Source organism: Galleria mellonella, unplaced genomic scaffold (genome assembly GCF_026898425.1).
Source record: "Galleria mellonella isolate WM207_F2 unplaced genomic scaffold, CSIRO_AGI_GalMel_v1 utg64, whole genome shotgun sequence".
NCBI lineage: Eukaryota > Metazoa > Arthropoda > Insecta > Lepidoptera > Pyralidae > Galleria > Galleria mellonella.
In genome coordinates this window covers 742,058-763,723 of record NW_026442133.1, presented here as the reverse complement: position 1 = coordinate 763,723, position 21,666 = coordinate 742,058, and the positions used below count along the sequence as shown (strand labels likewise).

General features: G+C 32.5%; 1 protein-coding gene across 1 annotated transcript in view; it reads right to left on the bottom strand.

Annotated features, from left to right (window-relative positions):
- Nucleotides 1-3,102: 3,102 nt before the first annotated feature.
- The window catches only part of LOC113512622 (sodium-dependent dopamine transporter-like), a 30,419-nt gene continuing 11,855 nt past the window's right edge, over nucleotides 3,103-21,666 (bottom strand). Inside the window, exons 2-10 of the mRNA XM_031906943.2 lie at nucleotides 15,558-15,801; nucleotides 14,615-14,757; nucleotides 13,675-13,715; nucleotides 13,033-13,125; nucleotides 9,867-10,130; nucleotides 7,387-7,594; nucleotides 6,469-6,685; nucleotides 5,840-6,096; nucleotides 3,103-4,982 (exon numbers count right to left, since the gene is read on the bottom strand). Of these exons, the coding sequence (XP_031762803.2) occupies nucleotides 4,515-4,982; nucleotides 5,840-6,096; nucleotides 6,469-6,685; nucleotides 7,387-7,594; nucleotides 9,867-10,130; nucleotides 13,033-13,125; nucleotides 13,675-13,715; nucleotides 14,615-14,757; nucleotides 15,558-15,801 (1,935 nt within the window). The 3' untranslated portion in view covers nucleotides 3,103-4,514. The remainder of the gene's footprint in view (nucleotides 4,983-5,839; nucleotides 6,097-6,468; nucleotides 6,686-7,386; nucleotides 7,595-9,866; nucleotides 10,131-13,032; nucleotides 13,126-13,674; nucleotides 13,716-14,614; nucleotides 14,758-15,557; nucleotides 15,802-21,666) is intronic.

Here is a 21,666-nt window from a genome sequence, read left to right as displayed (position 1 = left end):
TGTCTGTAGGCAATGGTTACCACTTTTATTCAGGTGAGCCCTCAGCTTGTTTGCCACTACATATCGTATGAAATCTCTTTGAAATTTTACAGTCACAATTATATTTCAATAAATCCCGAGCAAAATAATAATTCGTTCCGCATTGAGTATTGATGCAATTTCCAACTGAAACACCCAATAACCAATACGGAGGCAATATTCTCACCTAGAAATTCCTGTAAATCATTCATTTGATGAATTAAACCTATCAACTCGTGACCACGAGCTGTGTAATCTAGTCAAAACGTCGAGATAGTCTCCATACAAATGATCATGTATCATCTCTTTCGTACAATTTTTGGGGGAAATGTTTGTACTCAGATATTAAGAAACTATTTTACCTAAATATTTTAAAATCCTCTAGTTTACTAACTATAAAATTAAATCCACTTTGCTTTTTAAAGTTCAAATCAGTTAGTTGTTTACTAAAATCCCGAGTAAAATCGTAATTCGTCCCGCATCGAGAATCGATAAAATTTCCAATTGAAAGACTCGATGTGGAGGCATCGTCTCGACCGTTATCTCCAGTTATCTATCTTGTTTTCAGGTCTCTAAACGCTATTTTTCCTTATGTCCCGACATTGAACAAATTATCATTCAATTTATTTCGTAGCGAAGTTTTTATCTGCTTTTAGAATTCACGATTGATTTAGGGATTATTCGAGGATTTATCACTGTTGTTCAAGACAAATTAAAATTTTAAAAGTATTACTCAAATTGCTGCAGTCGAGTTATTTTCATATTAAAAAAGGCAAGAGTCGTGTCTTCTCGTGTACGTTCGTTATTACAGATTATTGGAAATCATAACATACTTATCTATATTGCTTACTTTATATATACCATATCTTCATTATTTGTTTTATCTACATACAAATCTGTCAGTTACGGGTATTCGCATCTTTGTTTTTATAATACGGGGCAAACGAGCATGCGGCTCACCTGATTTCAAGTGACTACCGCCGCCCATAATCATCCACAACACCATAGTTGCTACCGTCCTTTTAAAAAGGAATATTGTTAACTTTTATAATTTTTATTACCTTATATATTCTACAGCTTCACTTGCTGTTTACTTTATTTTTTATTTAGGATATAAATATTGTTTGCGTTAAATTTAAATATTATATATAGAAATACTATTCATATAGACATACGCATCGTTCCATTTTCATCCAGAAACATATACATATATCCATAGATGTCACGTTATTTCTAATTGCAGGGTACGATTCGGGAAGAGTACCACTCTGAAGATGATGGGGGGAAAGTCGGCCGTTGTTCTCGAGTACCGAGTTTCTAGGGGGATTCAGAGGTCTAAGAGAGAACCTAGTAAACTCTTTTCTAATGCGTGGCATCACAGAGATGGGAAGCTCTGTGATTTCAAAGTGGCACCAAATCATCATCAAATTCGAAGCATTAATAATTTGTAACAAACAGAAGGTTAATTGGAATACCACTGAATTATTAACCGTTAAATGTCCACTGCTGGACATAGGCTTTCTTCATAAGGGAAGTTTTGGCAATAGTTGCCACACTTCGCAGGTGGGTTGGCAATCGCAGTTACGCTTTGGGTAATATTGTAAGACGGACGCTGCTCCCTATCCCTTGATCATTAAATTCCCTTAATCGACTTCTACAACATCGACACGAATGGAAGGGATAACCCATTCTAAGCCGGAACCCCATAAAAACGTACCAAATAAAAGTTTTGTATCGCAATCAGGAATTATGTTAAAAATTAGACTCGGGGCATCAGGTAAACCGAGACCAGTCCTATTCAGAAGAAGAGAAGACATAATTTAGGCCAATGATATCAAATTAAATATCACGCACTTTGCACTTGCATAATACCATACATACACAACATGCTACACACATATCACCTGTCATTAGTTAGTTAATCTAACTTAGAAACTAAATTAGATACTAAACCTTTCTTACATTTTTATAATTTTTGGTCTGAATTCTGAAGACAAGCTCTTACTATGATACAAGGTAATCTACCGCGAGCTTGGTTAAAATTCATCTTATCAGAATAAAATATCATGATCAAAAAATTTATAAACTGTGATATAAGCGTCCTTACTCCTTATAATACCTCTCTAATTAGTAAAAATTGACTTAAAGCTACTAGGACTAGGTATTTGTCCTTGCCTCTTGCGTGATAGAATGATTCGGCTGTATTCAGAATGCTCGTCCTTTCTGATGGTTGAAGAGCCAAGCCTTTTTTCTGCGACCGAGTTATCTCTTGCTAGCCACTTTGCCCAATATAATCACGTGTAAAAGGTGATATCTGATATAAGTTTAAAATAGGATAAATTTTTCCTAACACAGTAAGATCATGATATCAAGCGAGTACAACTGACAGATGAAAACTTAGTTCTGACCCAAGGAAAAATAAGAAAATGATCATCGTTTACACGGCGAACGAGCACGCGGGTCGAGGGAAAAAAATATGAAAAATTGCTCAAGTTTTTAACATAAATCTCGTGGAAAACTCTGAAAAGTATTACTTGTGAGGATCTCCCCTTCGTTTTTTTCAAGTGTACTTGTGTAGTTATTTTGATGGGCACCCTAACTTTGTAGGTGTCGGTGGTAGCGGTCAGAATTTTTGGATAGCACCATTAATTTTGGTTATTTATCTAACTGAAGATCTTGTTGGTGTAGCAATTTCACACGCTCTCTCATCTTCCAATGATCACGGGTTCGATTCACGCGTAATAAAACATTCGTATTCATATTTCTGTATTTGTTTGTATGTAATATGTAAACAAAAAACTATCCGTGTGATCCCGGTATCGAATGAGCTACCCCTTCACTGCCCTTTAACTGCCACTGCTGAATACAGGCTTCCACTATATGGGGGATTTTGCCAATAGTTGCTTGGTAGACGAGTCAGTAACCGCAGTTAGGCTTTGGAAATGTTTCAAGAGAGGCTCATTTCTCGACCATTAAGTTCCCTTTCCCGCCTCCTATGATACCCATGGGAAGGGAAAGGATGAGCCATTCTATACCGGGACCATACGGCAATATAAATATACTGAATACTAAATGAAAAATTAATTAAGTTTACCAAATAAGATGGCTAGTATATTTTGACTCTCAAAGATGTTTCAAGTTTTTCTCTGTCAACGCTTAAGTACAGTTTACATTACTTGATTAGGATAAGGCACGTGTTGGTCATTATTTTACGCTTTGTCCTTAATGAAAATAATAAAGCTAGAACTCCGTGCTCCTCGAGGCCTGAGCATAAAATAAGGAATCCAAGCACCTTTGTAAATAGGTCTATGAAAATTTATGAAAATGGACACTAGATGTAATTCTAGACTTTTGTAAGTGAATGAGTAGAACAAAAAGTAGGATTAATGGATTTACAAACTTTTCAAAATACAAATGTATTATTCCTCATACAACTCCTCGTAATATTATAAATAAAAAAGTTTGTGTAGATGTTTGTTATACATTAATACTAAAATCATCATCATTATCATACCAGCCATTATCTGTCCACTGCTGAACATAGGCCACTCCCATACAAAGAACAGTCACTAAGCTACCTGCACCTACTAATACCCTAAAATGTGTTTGAGGTTCTCACTTCGTCTAATAAGAAGTCGCCTTACATTGCGTTTACCCCTATGAGGTCGTTCTTTAAGAACCTTTCTTCCCCATTGGTGTTGGTTAGCAAAGAACTTCGAGCAAAGTCCTCTTCATAGCTCGCTGAGTAACTTGAAACTTTTGGATACAGAAAACCGTGTAGGACCATGTTCGGTTCCATAAGTCCTCATTAGCAACACGCACTGATTAAATATTTCAGGTATTTTGAATAAGAATATGCTACATCGTTAATTATATTTTCTGTTAATTTTGTTAATAATTAACTGATAAAAAACTCAATATGGTATTAAGCCATTTACACTATTTAGGTGCAATAAAGTTAAATAAATAAAATGTGGTTTAGTTTTCTGAACGCATAATTTAAATAGCTGGACGGATTTGAACAAAATTGGGTACAGAGATAAACAAACCTATTCTAGATTAACTCATAAGGTATTTACTATATAATGCAGAAAAAGGCATATTACAATGGTAAAGGTGTTGGTATATGTTATTCAATCAAACTTAAAAAGCAGGACTTATTCAAAAGATTTGCATGTTTACTCATTTAAAAGCAGTTTATTACTTTATTAATTTATTAGTTAATTGTATGATATTTATTTATAATTCTAGATTAACATAACAATAAATTAGACTAGGCAAGACCATCGTTGTACGTTTGAACTCCTAAAACTAACACCGCAATCAACAAAACTTGGTGTTTCTGCACAAACTCAGTATATCACTGGCAACTGTCACCAATTGTTGAAAATTATTCATCGCCACGGCAACTCCGAGCGAAATTTGAAACTCTTTATTCAGAGTTCAACCAAAACGATCTCTTGTTATTGTCCTTACATTTATTAATGACATTAATTTTATAGACTAGTTGTTATTTCGTTCTTTTTTAAATCTGGTACATTTAACGTAAAATGTCTATTACAATTACAACTTAACGGACCACCTATTTCATTTTTTGCTATACAAACATTTGGAGATCGAAATTTCTCTTCTTCTCTCTTCTTCTTCTTGCCTCTTGGTACAGAATAAGTAGTATATATAGTTGGATTACTGTATTCTACGTCTTTTGTATTTAAATATATATTTTTGTTATAAATACTATTGAAATTTCTTTGGTATATACTATTGCTTTTTGCCCAGTTATCGTTGTTTATCTTTTCGTTGTCTTTACTAAATATTATTTGGGAGTAATTAACTGGTTCGGAGTTGATATCGTTATCGGAGCTTGTAACTTCATGAGAGTAACGCTGTGACATCCATACGTATCTCGCCATTGGCTCCTCGGGGCCCCATAACCGGGATGGACTGAAAGCCGATGCTAGTTTCTGAAAAATAAGTTGTTGATATTGTTATTGATATTAATATTTATTTATTTATTGATAGCATGTTGTTGATATTAATATTTAATTTATGATTTTAAAACCAATTGCGGTAAAAACTTTTCGTTTCAATTTAAATTTTTTTTTATACAACTAGAATGGCAAACAAGCTGACGGCCCACCTGATGGAAAGTGGCAACCGTCGCCTATAGACATGAGCAGTATTATGGACATAACAGAGTATACTGTTTCGTCCATGATACCCCCCATGCGTTGCCATTCCTGAGGACTCAGGTGTTATTCCTCTGTACCCCGTAAATTCACGCCATATCCCACCCTTCAAACCGAAACACAGCCATGCAAACACAGCTGCTTCACGGTTGAAACACGAATGGGACAGAGATACCCAAGCAATCGACTTTTGTACAAAGTCTCCCTCTGGTAAAAAAAAATTCAAACTAATGCCTAATCTAGGTAACGAAAATACCAATACTATTTTTATTTGTTGTGTCATCATCAATTCTAAACCAATTTTGATAATTCTTTATGCAATTGATACAATTTACTCTCAAATTGGTTCTATATTAATTTTATTACATAAAAAATTCTTGCTTTATAAACTAAACAACTATTATGCTAGTTCATTTCTAAGGCCACCTAGAAAACACCTTTTGTCATTTCTCTTCTACGCAAACTTTGTTCATGTGATTGCCTGTATTTTTCTGCTATATATTTTTTTTCTTTTCTATTCTTCGTGCTTATTACGTTACGTTATTATTAGTAAATTATTATTACACCATTCACGATGTAATAATAATAATGAGTTAATTAATAACAATACCAACAACAATAATAAACCTTACCGTTACAAAATTAAATTGTTCCTCCTTAGCAACAGCTATGGCTGCCATTACAATCATGATAACTAATATCCCCACGAATACTCCGAGCAAAGGCCATAGTGTTTGTGTATAACTCCATGTAGTTCTAAGTATACCACGGAGCCACCATCCTGTCGTACCCAGTAGAAGAATTGGACTTGTCCACCATGTTCCAATCCAAATGCAAGGTAATTTATTCCCCGTTAGAAATTCTATATCCACTGCTAGATAGAACCATCCTGTAAAGTAAATACAAGAACTATTTTAGATGACATGAAATATATAGCAGAAAACAAATATATGGATAGCCTTATAATAAACGGTTATCAGGTTTTTTTTATACAACTTAGAATGGCAAATAAGCTGACGGTCTACCTGATTGGAAAGTGGTAACCGTCGCCTATAGACACGAGCAGTACCATGGACATAACAGCGTATACTGTTTCACCCATGATACCCCCCCATGCGTTGTCATTCCTGAGGATTCAGGTGTTATTCCTCTGTACCCAGTAAATTCACGCCATATCCCACCTTTCAAATCGAAACACAGCCATGCAAACACAACTGCTTCACGGTTGAAACATGAATGGTTATGGTTATGCAAGTCTTACCATAGATGAAGACGAAACCGACAACTTCAACTGCAGTAGTGAAGACTGCTAATATTGGTAACACCAAGTCATCCAAAATAGTGGCCACTTCGAGACCTTTAGATAGAACGGCAACGGTCAGTATGGTGCCAACAGCCGATGATGCTGCCGCGAAAAGTCTCCAGTTACCACCAGCGATACGGTGTAGTTTATCATATACTGGGAACAGGAGAGTCAGCTGAAAAAAAAAATAAAGTAATTTTGAGTTATGATGAGACAAAGATCATTAGAATCCTTTTAAGTGTATATTGTATTAGTAAAATTAAAGGTACATAAGTAATATGATATGTGACAAAAAATCTTGAGGCTATTTTTTTTTTTATTTTAATATTACATCTGGAATCAACTACAATATCTAGAATATTTCTTTTTTTTATATTTACACCATAAATTAGCCAATTTTAGATTCCCAATATGTATACCAGACAATATTATGTTTATTTTTGGAGGGTAGAATAAATTAAACAGAAAAATAAATTCTATAGAGATACTTACTTGCAACGTCACATCACTGGATAGGTTAGTTTAAAAAAAAATTTAATTTGGATATTTAAATGCAGGAGGAAATTTCTACAGCAATTTTTATTAAGATAAGAATTTCCGTATTAGTGTGAAGACTCAAATATTTTTTAGTTTTTTTTTTTATAGTTTTTAGTGAAATACATGTTTCTTTAAAGAAGAAATAATGTTTAGTTACACTAGTAGTTACACTACCTTATGATAGTTGTATAAATTTGATCTTGTATATAAATTTTAAATATTTTAAACATCATTAAAGCCAAATAGCTGATAACATAAGTGACTGAGTACTATACTAGTACTTATATTGATGGCAAGAAATTTATTTTTACTTAGTATAGTAAATAAGCTATCACTAACCAGTGTTATTATGCCAGACACAGTAACAATCCCAAAGGCAATCATTGGCCATACTTTCGACCTTCTTCCTGCTACATTAGATTGGTATATTAAGACTAGAATTGCTATAAAACTTGTATCCTTCTTGCTATCACCACCAATTGACTCCCACACCAAAACCCACAGCCAGCCAGATATCAGATTTGTAATTATAACTGATGTTGACACCCTATAAACAGAAATTTTACAATTATTTAAAATTTAAGACTTATTATTTCGATTGCCAAATATAGGAGGGTATTACATATGAACAAGGTTACCAGATGCGATTATTAATTTTTACCCAAAAATCGAAATTTTTTCTCCAAAAATTTCTCTAACATTTTTAATGATAAATTTTTTTACACAGATTTGCAAATGCAATATCCAATCTGGCAGTGCTGGTAATCTAAGAATACGTTATACTATGCCAGTGGAAATGAGGGCACTCGACAAATGTCGTTTACACGGATACCTCTTACCCACTTATGTTTCTGCCGCTAAGCTATACTTGCGTGGCTATATTTCAATGATGATAGTCTACATGATAACCTTAGTAATGTAATTATCACACTACCTTCACTTTTCGTAGTTGCAAATTTGGTCTTTGCATAAAAAATGCATACTATGCTTAATCTATGCATAATATAAAATTTGTATACATTAATATGTCTGTTTACATTTATAGATGTCTAAGTCTATATGTTAATAAGTTATTATTATTATTTAACATCTATACTATAAGTTTTTTTAACCTGTAACTAGATGGCGCTTTGCATATGCCCAGTAGTATTAATTCAATAGTAAAAATAAATTTTTAAACGCTATCTTTTACCCGCGTCTTCGTTCGCGTGACCGGGACATGTTAACGAACCGGGATAAAAAGACCTTCTTCATCCCATATAGTACGTGTACACCAATACATTCATAGTGATTAATTAAGTAGTTAAAACGCTATAAGGTAATAAACAAACACTTCTTAGGCCTGCGAAGATCCCAGGAAGCTTCTGTGCTTCTGGGCGGAGCTAGGTTGGCTGTACTAGCCACGACTCATACGCACAACAGCCCAAATGAGATGCTAAGTTTGGAAAATAGAATCCTATTTACATTACATTACAAACAAACTCTTTTTCTCATTTATAATATTAGTAAGGATGTATATGATGTGATTTAATAAGATAGATTTTTATTATTTTATATAAGTTATGAACAACATATTTGCTTGTATCACGTCAGCTTCGATCCAAACAATATCCGAGTTATTGCTTGTTCGCATGGAAGGTGAAGAGGGGTTAGCTTTTCCTGTACCTACGAGTATAAAGCGTAAACTCTAAAGGTCAATGCCACTGGTGTTATCACACAGGGTTTATTTAGCCGGAATTTCAATCAGCCATTCATTCATGCATAGCTCCATCGAAGTAGGCGAGCATCCATTTATTACATCCTAATAAATTTATATCGGTAAAAGCTAATAAGGTACACGATGCGGGCAACTCTCGAAGTTTCACCGTAGTTTAACGCTTGAATAATGAACCTATTGTCGTCCAAAATAAATTGGTCTGCAAAGTTTCCAATCAACCAGGCAACTAGACGTAGATAGAGCTAGATTTAATAGTATGCACACTATATATACATGCACACACATATGTAATTAAACAATAGTATTACTCTTTATTATTAATAATAATAAATTTTATTTCCTTAAACAAAATTAGCCTGTAGTACAATATAACTATGACCCCACACTAGGCAAAGCCTCGTGTGTCTCGTGGAAGTCAAAGCTAGAAATTTAACAGTTATAGTGCGGCGAACAGGGTTAAATTAAATGTGACATTGAATGTGAGTTTGGATATGCATAGGTGTTTGTATGGGTGTGTGTGTGTCTGTGTGTGCGTAAGTGCGTACGTGCGTGCGTGTGTATGTGTGTGCGTATGTATGCGTGTGTGCGTGTGCGTAAGTTAATACGTAAATATTTGGGTGTATCTATATATGAAGGTCGTAAACTTCTATATCTGTCCCATAAATCACAATGTGCTTCTTAAGATTTTCTCTGTATTCTAGTAAGATCAAGACATCAATAGTTCATGAACGTGTTTTTTTGAAAATGAAAATTAGCCCTGTAGTCCTGGCATAGAATTGGCCACCCCTTCTTTTCCCGTGGGTGTCGTAAGAGTCGACTAAGGGAGGACGAGGGATGGACAGCAGCGTACCTCTGTCGACGAACAACTGATCTGCTGGCATCCTCACCTATCATCAGCCCTCACTGGTCGCCGCTAGCATATTTACACAGTACAGGTTACCAATCTTTAATCATTAATTTAAGAAAAAAAAAAAAACAGGTGGTTTAAAATCGACCAGTATAATCTATAGAAACTATGGATACGATCAATAATGGGCAATTAACGATGTCCATATGAGAATTGTAGAGAATTAATGAAATTAAAAAAATGAGCTATATTTACCATCTCACATCCGAATAATTATACACAGTTCCCCCTCCACTAATTAAATAACCACCTACAATTTGAGTGGACAGTAAAGCTTGTATCAATGCACTGTGCCAGATATATGGTTGAGATATCGGCATCCATTCCTCGCAGGACTCGAACATTGTTCTTAACGACTCGGTGTTAGATAGAAATGTACACATAACAACTGTCATGATGATCACAATGGGAGCAATGACTGCCAGTGATATTCTCAGCGTTTTGTGTAGACGGTATAAACTGAAAAATAAAGAAGAAAATTAATGACGAACGATTTAACAAATTGCGAATTTTTTACAACAATTAAATTAATATTTAATATATTAAATTTGCCGGTAAATTGGCTGCATCATCCCGGCATAGAATAGATCACCCCTTCCAATCCCTTGGATGTCGTAAGAATCGACTAAGGGAGGCCGAGGGATCTGCAGCAGCTTAGCTCTTAAAACATCTGTAAAGCCTGACTGCGGTTGCCAATCCGCCTGCCAAGCGTGACAACTACTGGCAAAACCCCCCAAGATGATATTAAATTTATTTATTAAAAGTCAACGGCGTTACAGTTAATAATTACAGAATAGTATTTAAAACATTAAAACTAATAACAGGTTTCTTATTATTCTAAAAGTACATAATCGGTTTGCACAAAAATGGAGAGGTACTATGCTGATATGTCATCACAGGACATGTATTTCATATATATTTGTAGATGTAATAAAATATATTTATATTCTATTTCCTTTATATATATTAAATTTGTTAGTGGATTAATTTTTTCACATAACTTCGCAACCAGGATACGTTCTTTCTATACTGTAATCAAAAGTAACCTATGGTCTACTATATCTCACGTAATATCTGTATATCAAATTTCATAACAATTTTTTAAACCGTTAAGTCGCTAAAAAGTAACAAACACACTTATGTTAATATTTATAGTAAGTATCAGTAAAGATTTGCTATTATATATAGCAAAGATAATATGATATTTATACTTATATGTTAATGCATAAAGTAATACATAAGAACAAGCATGCATTGTTCTGGCGAAAACATTACGTTTGTTTTATTTTCACATTAGTACCATAATACAGATTAAGTCACGATCGAAATTGGTGTTTTTTTTTTTTTTGAAAAGTAAAATGTTAAAGTGTTTATTTATTTTTTCCTATAAAAATCAGTGAATTTTCTGGGAATATTCTTTCCTCCACTTTTTTAAACTTCTTGAAACTTTTTGCGTTACTCAGCACATACGAAATGAAGAAAATAATTTGTCACTTTTTAATGTATTTCCATTTTTTCTTGTATTTTTATTTTTTCTCTCACTCTTTTGTGCATGTCTATCTGTGTTTATTGTTATTTGTGTAATTAAGCGATACAAATAAATTATGTACTTATTATATATCAACCGTTAATTGTCCATTACTGAACATAGGCATGTCTCTATTAAAATGTTTTGCTAATAGTTGCCACGCTTGGCAAGTGGGTTGGCAATCGCAGTAAGACCTTGGAGATGTTTTAAGAGGGACGCTGCTGCCCATCCTTCGACTGTTAAAGAAAAGAAGGGGTAGCCTATTCTATGCCGGGCCCATACGGCATTTATACTGTGCAAACGAATTTTTTATTATAAATAGTTCCATAATATAATTATATATTTTCATATATTTTTTCCAAAACATAATGTACCTAATTAAAACTCTAAATTGCTTCAACTTTCACATTAATTACATTGATTATCTAAATTGGGTCAATTAATGTTAATAAAGCGAATTAAGAGCTGTTTATTTTTAGGTAAACGAATTTAATTAAACACGAAAACGATATGACACGTTCCGTTGTTTCCGTAGGTAACAGTTCATATTATAGGTAAATATTATACTATTAAAAAAACATGCTCACGACTATAATATCTGATGAGGTAGAAATAGGCATTTGTAATTTATCACAATTGTGGCAATTATAATATTCAATGTTAAACTTATAACATTTCGTAGAACATTTTAGAGTCTAACATGGCGCGAAGTGAGCCTATAGCCATCTCTCGGATTAATTTTATTTGTTATTTACAACCTACTTCTGTTTGAAGTCTCAACTCGAATGATTTTTTGTAACGTTTGTTACCTCAATTTTTTATATATATATATATATGTAAATAAATAAATATATAAACTATTTTGGAAAATTCTTTTCTATCTGACAGAATTCGTCCAATAAAAAAATATCGAAATCAGTTTAATAATTTAGGTTTTAAAATCAAAATAACTTTTTGTACCAGAAGTAGGACAAATATTCATCATCATCATCATCATTTCAGCCATTGTCAGTCCACTGCTGGACATAAGCCTCCCCCATAGACTGCCATAAAGAACGGTCCTGAGCCACCTGCATCCACTGACTCCCTGCAATGCATTTGGGAAAATATTAAATTTGTTGAATTTAATATGTTTGTAGTATGAAAATCTATAGATAGAACACATCAAAGGGGGAATTTTGTTTTTAAATACAATAATAGAGATTTTTTAATTAAATCATCAGCTATCAGCTTCAACCGCTGCTGAGCCTGCCTTGCCCATGAGAGGAATTATGCCAATAGTTGCCACGCTTGGCAGGCGAGTTGACAGCCACAGGTAGATTTTGGTGATGTTTTAAGAGAGACGCTGTTACCCATCCCTCGACCTTTAACTCTCTGACCGGAGATCCCGCGATTTCGGCATACACTATCTACTATGTAGTTTTAATTTATGCATCCAGCGAATTCGACATGCTCACATTTATTATGTTTATAGACGTTGTTATCCCGCGTTTTTTATTTTGGTAGATTAATATTGTTTCTCAAAATCTCGCTAAATGGTCGCATACTCGTACTAAAAGAAAGAAAAAAAGAATATATATATATACATATATATATATATATATATATATATATATAAATACTGCTACTTGTTCTCACAGCGATGTTGTGACAAAAAATACACGGTCAGAGGGTTAAGTTCCCTTAGTCGCCTCTAACGACACTCACGGGGAAAGAGGAGTTGGACTATTCTATGCCGAGTCCACATGTAAAATTTTTTTTTATTAAATCTTGAGACTTAATTCACGTATGCAAAAACGATTGGTTTTAAATAGTACTAACAATATTACTCACAGTATTGGCACGAAAAACCATAAAATAAATATCAAAACCGCCATTAGACCAAAGTACTGAGGGTTATCTGTGAATGATGATAAGAATGTTGAGCTGAAACAAAACGACAATTATTTAAAAAGAATTATTATTAAGTATTTATTTATCATTAGACATATGTAACATTAGGCAAGTATTAATGGGCAACGGTATCCACTTTCAATCAGGTCGTTTGCCTACCTAACAATAATAAAAAAAATAAAATTATACAGCGTCATCTCGCAGATACCAGTGGGAGACTTTGTACAAAAGTCGATTGCTTGGGTACCTCTGTCCCATTCGTGTTTCAATCGTGAAGCAGTTGTGTTTCAGCAGTACCATGGACATAATAGAGTATACTGTTTCGCCCATGATACTTTCCATACGTTGCCATTCCTGAGGACTCAGATGTTATTCCTCTGTACCCTGTAAATTAACTGCCATATTCCATCCTTTAAACCAAAACACAGCCATGCAAACACAACTGCTTCACAGTAGAAACACGAATAAGATAGAAGTGTCCAAGCAAACGAGTTTTGTACAAAGTCTTCCTCTGGTCAACTTAAATACGGAGATCAGTTAAATAAAAACAAAAACTCAAATAAAGAAATGTTACATACTAACTTAAAACATTCAGCTGCACTCATTTTGTTTTCATACCCGTGCTGAAAAAATCAAACAAAATCGTTTTAATTTTGTATACAAAACAAATATGCAAGGGTAATATTAGGTAGGATTTAATTTTTCAATTTTATTTCAAATTGTATGTTTCCGTGAAAAGGGTGTGGAACTTAATGAAATGCGGGCATGGATCCGTCCACTGCTGGACATAAGCCTCTCCCATAGATTGCCATAAGAACGGTCAAAAACTAGAACGGTCGTGAGCCACCTGCATTCACCGACTCCCAGTCATCTCAGTAATGCATATATATACATATAGTACCATGGTACCGTTTACCTTACACCACACCTTAGTAGCAGAATGATTTCAGAGCTATCACTCAGGTCAGGAATGATCTTCCGAGATTACTATATGGGGTTCTTAAAAAATGCTATATTAAGGTTTCTTAAAGGTCCACATCGCGCAGTGACATTCCCAGTATTACATGCATCCGTAGGCTAGTGTAACCGCATTTGCCTTCAGACGGGTGGTATGCTTGCTTGTTATTATCGTAGCATAATATATATATATATATATATATATATATATATATATATATATATATATATATATATATATATATATATATATATATATATATATATATATATATATATAAGAAAAGTAATGGATGAGAGATATCTATAAGGTATATATGAGAGTCACAGTGTATTCTGTGATGACCTTATTTATCGTCAATCTTGCAGAGATGCTACTAAAGTAACAAAAATTTTTTTTAGATTTTTTACTTAAATAAATTGTCTAGCAATTTCTATATCATTATTATACTTGTTTAATTACTACAATGGATTTTAAAATTAAATGGTAACCCGATCTACGCTATTTGATATACGCTGCTGGTATCAGGAAATAAATATTTGTAAAAAAAAAATTCAAACTTACCGGAGTTATGTGCAGTTTCGTACAGTCTTTCAGTGGGAATGTGCCTTTTCCTATCCATAGTAAAAAGGCCAATGACAGGGCTACATACATCATGTTGAATACACAACATACGTATGATGTTAGTAGCCTCAAATGACCAATACCTGGATAAAAAAAAATTAAGCTTAATTCATTGGAAAACATAAAACGCACTCCGAACTGTGGTAGCATGGCAGTATATGCGTTACATGTCAAATTAAATAAAAAAATTATGTTTAATATTTCTAAAGAATTATTTAATCATTTAAAAGGATTATTTGAAAAAAGTGTTTTATAGTAAATGCATTAAGATCCTTATTAGATTGTTACTGGAACATTAGAAGTTAAAAAAATTTCTAAAAATAAGGTTAATAAAAGAGAAAAAAAGAAAAACGGATTGAGAACATCTATATTTTTTTAAAATCGATAAATAATAAAATAATATTTGAACAGTGTTTAATATTTTCTCTGTATATACATACATGTTATGTATGCTACAATACTGCGAATTTTGTGAATATTTATTAAGTATTTTAACAATAGATTACAGCATAAGGTTCTTCAAAAGGGGGGTAAAGAGATTATTTCTTCAGGGTTGGCAACGCGCACCTAATAACCCTGGTATTGCAGGCGTTCAAAGGCTACTGTAACTCTTACCATCAGATAGGCCGTATGCTTGTTTGCCACCTGTGTCATAAAAAATATATATAAATATTGTTGCTATAATATATATTTTAGTAATAAATGCACCGCCTACTTAATTTTCCGCTTGCGTCATGGTTGACTGGTAGAGAACGCTATTAGGTGTTAAGTTCGCCGTATGTACATTCACTTATATAATTGTGCATTGAAGTTTAAATAAATAAATATTATATTTTCCTTTTATATTCTACCTCCATAAAGCAATCTATGATAAAACTCGTACCTCTTAATATCGGAACAGCTCTCCATACGCCGACAGGATCTTGTTGACTTAGCTGTCCCATAGCCAATTGCAGCAGCGTTGTTGGCATACTGACTGCGAGCAGCCAAAACGAGTAGACCACCAGGTACGGAACAGCTCCATATCTGAACGCCTCTCTCGGGAGACGCACCGAGTTGAATAGCGTCAGCGAAATGGCTAATGTGCTCAGTTGAGTTTTTATGCAGTCGCATGTTGATTTCACTGTCTGAAAAGAATAATAACAGTATTATCAAGAGAACTAGCCGCTCCCTTTAACTTAAAAAATAAGACCAAGTCTCCCCTTTACAATGTAACCCACACTCTTTCATTCGTATATTTATTATTTGTTCCAAAATTCTCTGGAACGCTAACGCATGGGAGGTATCATGGGCGAAACAGTATACCCTGTTATGTCCATGGTAATGCTCACGTCAATAGGCGACGGTTACCGCTTTCCATCAGGTTGTTCGTCAGCTTGTTTGCCATTCTAAGTTGCATATTTTTTTTTATTATCCAATGAAATTTGTGCAAATAGCAAATTTAATGCCGTGTGGTGTTTTTTACTAATCATTAGATAAAAAAAGAAAGCGTTTGAGGACAGGGAAGGCAACCATACATAAATAAATAAATAAATAAAACCAGGTGTAACCGCTCTGAAGTAATGCGCTTACATACATTCCTTATTTTTTTTTATTGTAAATTAAAAAAACTTTGTACTTTTATAGGGTAAGTAACATACACGTGACAACTACAGTGACTGTTTACCATCAAACGGGCTGTATGGATATTTTGTACCTTTAAAAACATATATTTCATAAAATTATACGATTAGGAAGTATTACATTGTAATCCTTCGAAAATGTAATTTATGAAGGGTATTATAAGCGTCACAGTATATGAGGTCATGATGCAGGATATATCAATGGGTAGTGTATGAAAACAATTCGGGAATAAGCCCATTTGTTTCAAAAACATCAATCTTCTTTGTTGATGTCGGTTAATAATGATAATTTTAATTTATTATCAAATTCATATTTGCAGGTAATTGTGATTCGACCTTCTTTAATGTACGCCGGTTCTATTAATAGTTTGAAATTACTTTATTTGTTATGTACTTGTTTGATTTCTGCATTATATTATACATAATTAACTAAATGCCCCGACTTTTCTTAATGTGCAATTGTATATACATTTTTTCGTAAAAAATATCCAAATTACAATGAAATCCTTGTCAAAGTCCATTACGTAGTTTAAAAGGAATAAACTGAGAAACAAACAGAGGTCGATAGTCATTTTGTTAATTCAACTTGTATTTAGTAATGTAGAAATTAAAACATAGTTGTATAACTTATATAATTTTTATATATTAATTTATTTATTAGTTTTTATCTGCGACTTTGTCCACATGACCGGGATATGTTTACTAACCGGATTAAAAAAACAATTTATATTCTTCTTTATATCATTTAGCACGTGGATACCAAATTCCATAGTTATCGGTTGAGCCGTTAAGGTACTTATATTACTAATGATTATATATATATATATATATATATATATATATATATATATATATATATATATATATATATATATATATATATATATATATATATATATATATATATATCATTAGTGAAATTATTCTTTTATTATATATGATTACCACATACAATATATTTAACATCACTACATATATTTGTAAATATTTAAATAGGTAACTTATATATTTGGGTATTCTAAAAACATGTAATAATTATTTAGTACTAATTATAATCCTATTAGTACATTTTTTTAAATATTATTTTTATAAATATAAAATTTTGTGTGTGAACAATCACCACTGAAGTGAGATACAAGGGCGTCAACCTTTGATGTCAAAAGTTTCGTAGCCTCCCTCTTAACCTTGCCGCTTTGCAAACGTGGAACTCGTTTTTTTCCGTCCTGTGGGAATTCCCAAAAGCCCTCTCTTAAGCAATGTCACGTTATTTAAAAAATTTCCAGAAAAAAACATATTGTGCAAGCTTTTTACTTATAATATACATATATCATTACGACTATAGCAATTTATTATATATATATATACAATACATTGCTATGTGGTCCCGGCATAGAATGAGCAACCCCATCTTTTCCCGTGGGTTTTGTGACAGCTAACTAAGGGAACTTAATGGTAAAGGGATGGTCAACAACGTCCCTCTTAAAATATCACCAAAGACTAACAGCGGTTGTCAACCCGCTTGCCAAACATGGCAGCTAATGAGAAAATCCCTCCAAAGGGATAGCCTATGTTCAGCAGTGGACAGTTAAGCGTTCGTATGATAAAGATGATAACGATAACGATGTATTAATGTCCCACTTATTTACCGATCTATGTTACATAAAAAATATTAAGTTTAGTAAACTCGCAGTCTATTTTAATCGATACAGATAGAAGATCCTTAGTTTGACTATATATATATTTATTATATATATACTATTTATGAGAGGCAAAAGACACCTTTCAAGGGCACGACCTTCAGTAATGAAATGGACGAAGAGAGAGAAAGAGAGATTACTGTTCATGTCAAGTTAGACGTAATTTTTGTAGACCAAAATATTTGATTATAGAACGACAAAACCATTTGGATGACCTACGGGTTATTTAAAAATGTTGTACACCTCTGCAGTAAAATAATAATGCTTAGTATACAATCGTAGTAAGTTATAATATTACACCATAATAACGTGGAATAAAAAATAAACATCTCAACCAAATTGGAATGCAGTGGTGCAAAACAGTTTATAATCCATTGCAACTTCTCGATTCGCTACTACAATTGCATCATTTCTCTTAACAATATTTTCTAGTATTACGTATTATAAATTAACTTATTTTTTTAACGTTCAACTTACTTGTAATTTGATCGAGAAAACTCTAAATACATACATATTTCTGAAGTCAGTCGATAGAAATATCATATGAAAAATATGGAGGCTGTTTGTTATCTACATAAATATTTATTATAAAATTTAATCAATAAATATTTACAGGAATAAATTATTTAATAAACATGTTGTTTATTTCTTCAATGCCTTTGGTATTTTCTTTTTTGAATTTTCCTGTTGATTGATGATTAAGATATATTTATTCAAATAAAAAGAAAAGCCAAATTAGATGTTTTTATTCATGGAACCGGTGACCTTGAAAAGAGATATAAAATAAAGATTCTGGGAAGGTATACTAAGACAGAGGCAAAGGGTTGTCTATAGTTTTTGCTTACACTAAAAATAATTAATAATATTATAATATTAATAAACATAAATATTCTTTTAATATACAGATTAAATGGTTGGTCAAACTTTTTTTTTTATTTCTTTCTTTATTCTTTATTGTACACAAAACATACTGGTAATTACAATTCGCTCGCCTTTGTACATTATGTTTATAATAAACATAATGTACAAAGGCGAGCTTATCTCTAATAAGAGATTTCTTCCAGCAAAACTTTTCCATATTAATGTGTTATTTTATAAATAAAAATAGGCAGTCATACGATCTGCATATATTGTATAAACGCATTTACATGGAAACAAAAACTAAATATTTTCGCACAAGCAAATCTATAATAAAGTAATACATATATATATGAAGATCTTTAAAGCAAATATCGTATAATTCTATTTTGAAACTCTTATTTCATCAAACCAATTATGAATATATGTATGTATCTACACACACACACATATATATATATATATATATATATATATATATATATATATATATATACATTCTATAGTTTCCTTTCAGCTTCTCAAAGGTTGACTACAAGAGGTCTCTTTATGGGATATGTTTACCATTGTATATTAAATCTTTTTAATGTGCAATGTAAAATATGTACAATAAAGATTTTACAATGCACTACAATGTGCAACTGTAGAATGGTATTGCTCATCCCACAATAGATCAAGTAACGTATACTCGTATTCATTGGAAGTACAATGTTTTCTAAACTTCGAATATGATACAGATATCAAATGACACATTATTCCATTGTAATGGAGGAAACACGGGCCCGGTGTAGTTCATAGAATTTTATATATCCATCTATTTGATAAATTTCTATTAGATCAAATGCACAATTATTTCAGTAAAATTTGTAAATTTCTATTTATTTATTTTGTTTTTTTTTTATATCTAATATAACTTCTGTCATTATCATACCAGCTGTTAACTATCAGCTACTGAATATAGGCCTCACCCAATTGGGAGGTTTTGCCAATAGTTGCCACGCTTGGCAGACGGGTTGGATAACGCAGTTGTAAGTAATGTAAAGTAACGTAAGTATTTATGAAACTTAAAACAAATTCTTATTTTATTTTCAATAAATAAATAAAAGATTATAACGATTTATATTCCGGTGTCTAATAAAATATAAATTTATATTTACACAACCTATTTTATTTTATATATATATATATATTATTTTATTTAGTGGAGGTTGACCTGGAGGTTGTTGGAGGAGGGTGTAATGTTAGCAATGGGCTTGTTAAACCTCATTACTAACAATCCTTTTCCTCCATATCATTTCAAATTGTAACTGAAAAATTAAATAAATAAATAAATAAATTGAAATAAAAGAACACTAGTGCTGTTATAATAATTATTCATAATTTTACATTTTAAATGGAGACTTTAATGTTGTTTGAATGTTTACTGCTCTATCGGTCAAGGTTTATGAATTCATTACTAAGTTTTTGTCGCTTCGTTGAATGCACTGTCCTTATGTTTTTTTTTTTTGATGTTACAACATAATAGTAGTGGGGAAAGGGATTGTTAGTAATGCGGGCTACTAGTCTTATTGCTAGCAATATAACCTGTCAGTCCTGCCGGTCCTGCATGGAAACCATCTTGTTGAATTACAAGTGTATTTCATCACGATGGGTTCATTGATCTGCCTTTTCATTCTCACCTATCATTCCCTACCGGTACCTCGCTAGCATTATATTATTAGTGCAGGCGGGGTGGGTTACCATTTCATTATCATCCTTTAATAATAATAAAAAAATAGTAACGGTTTTTCTTATTAATGTGAAAGTGAGTTTGTTTGTTTGTTACCTCTTGGTGCCTTAAGAGCTCGACCAATTGTCCTAAAATTTAACACATATTACGTAAATATGTTGGAAAAGGACAAACGCTATATTTTATCTAGTCAATCGTGGTTATGTAGTTAAAAAGTTGCTGGTAAAAACTACTATATTATATTGTTTTTCTACAATACCATTCCACGAGTGGAGTCATACTACAGCTAATAATAAACACAGTCATAGAATATCAATATTTTGAGGTAGACCAATAAAACCTTATTGACTGACAAAATTTTGATTCGGTTTTCCAACGTCAAATAAAAAAAAATCAAGAGAATCAAGGAAAACAATTTTTCAAGAGGAGATTTGCTGTCAAGAATTAACTTATACGGATATTTTTTCTAAATGTTTAGTTACCTGCGCCATATCGCCTGCGCCATTGCGCGATCATTGTCATCACGCAAATGTGAAAACGATTCATGGCTTAACATAGATATAAATTTGATTATGTATTGACTGTAATTCAGCTGTACGTTTTCCAAAAAATAAATAAATAAATAAATAAATATTTATGTAGACTTATGCAAGTATCGTATAATAAGTATACAATATATTTTTTCTAATGTGCCACATAATCGTACCTGATCCTCAAGATATGCTATAAGCTACCCTGTGTTATTATGAAACAAATATAGAATATCTATATACTACTCATAACTCAGAACACCCAGACTTGAACCAATTCAGAAAAGTTCGATTCCTAAATTGGCTCGACAGGGAATCGAACTCGGGACCTTATCAACGTAAAGCGACAGACCCACCACTGCGCTACGGAGGTTGTCACTAACTGTATTGTAAGCACTTATTAAATATTTACTTTTATCGTTGAAATCTAAGACGACGACACAACCAGTTTTTAATAGATCACTTGTTCGCCTTTATTTTATTTTGATTTTAAATAAAGTAAAAAAATAACATGAATAAATTAATAAATTAATTTATTTAATTTTTATATTTAATA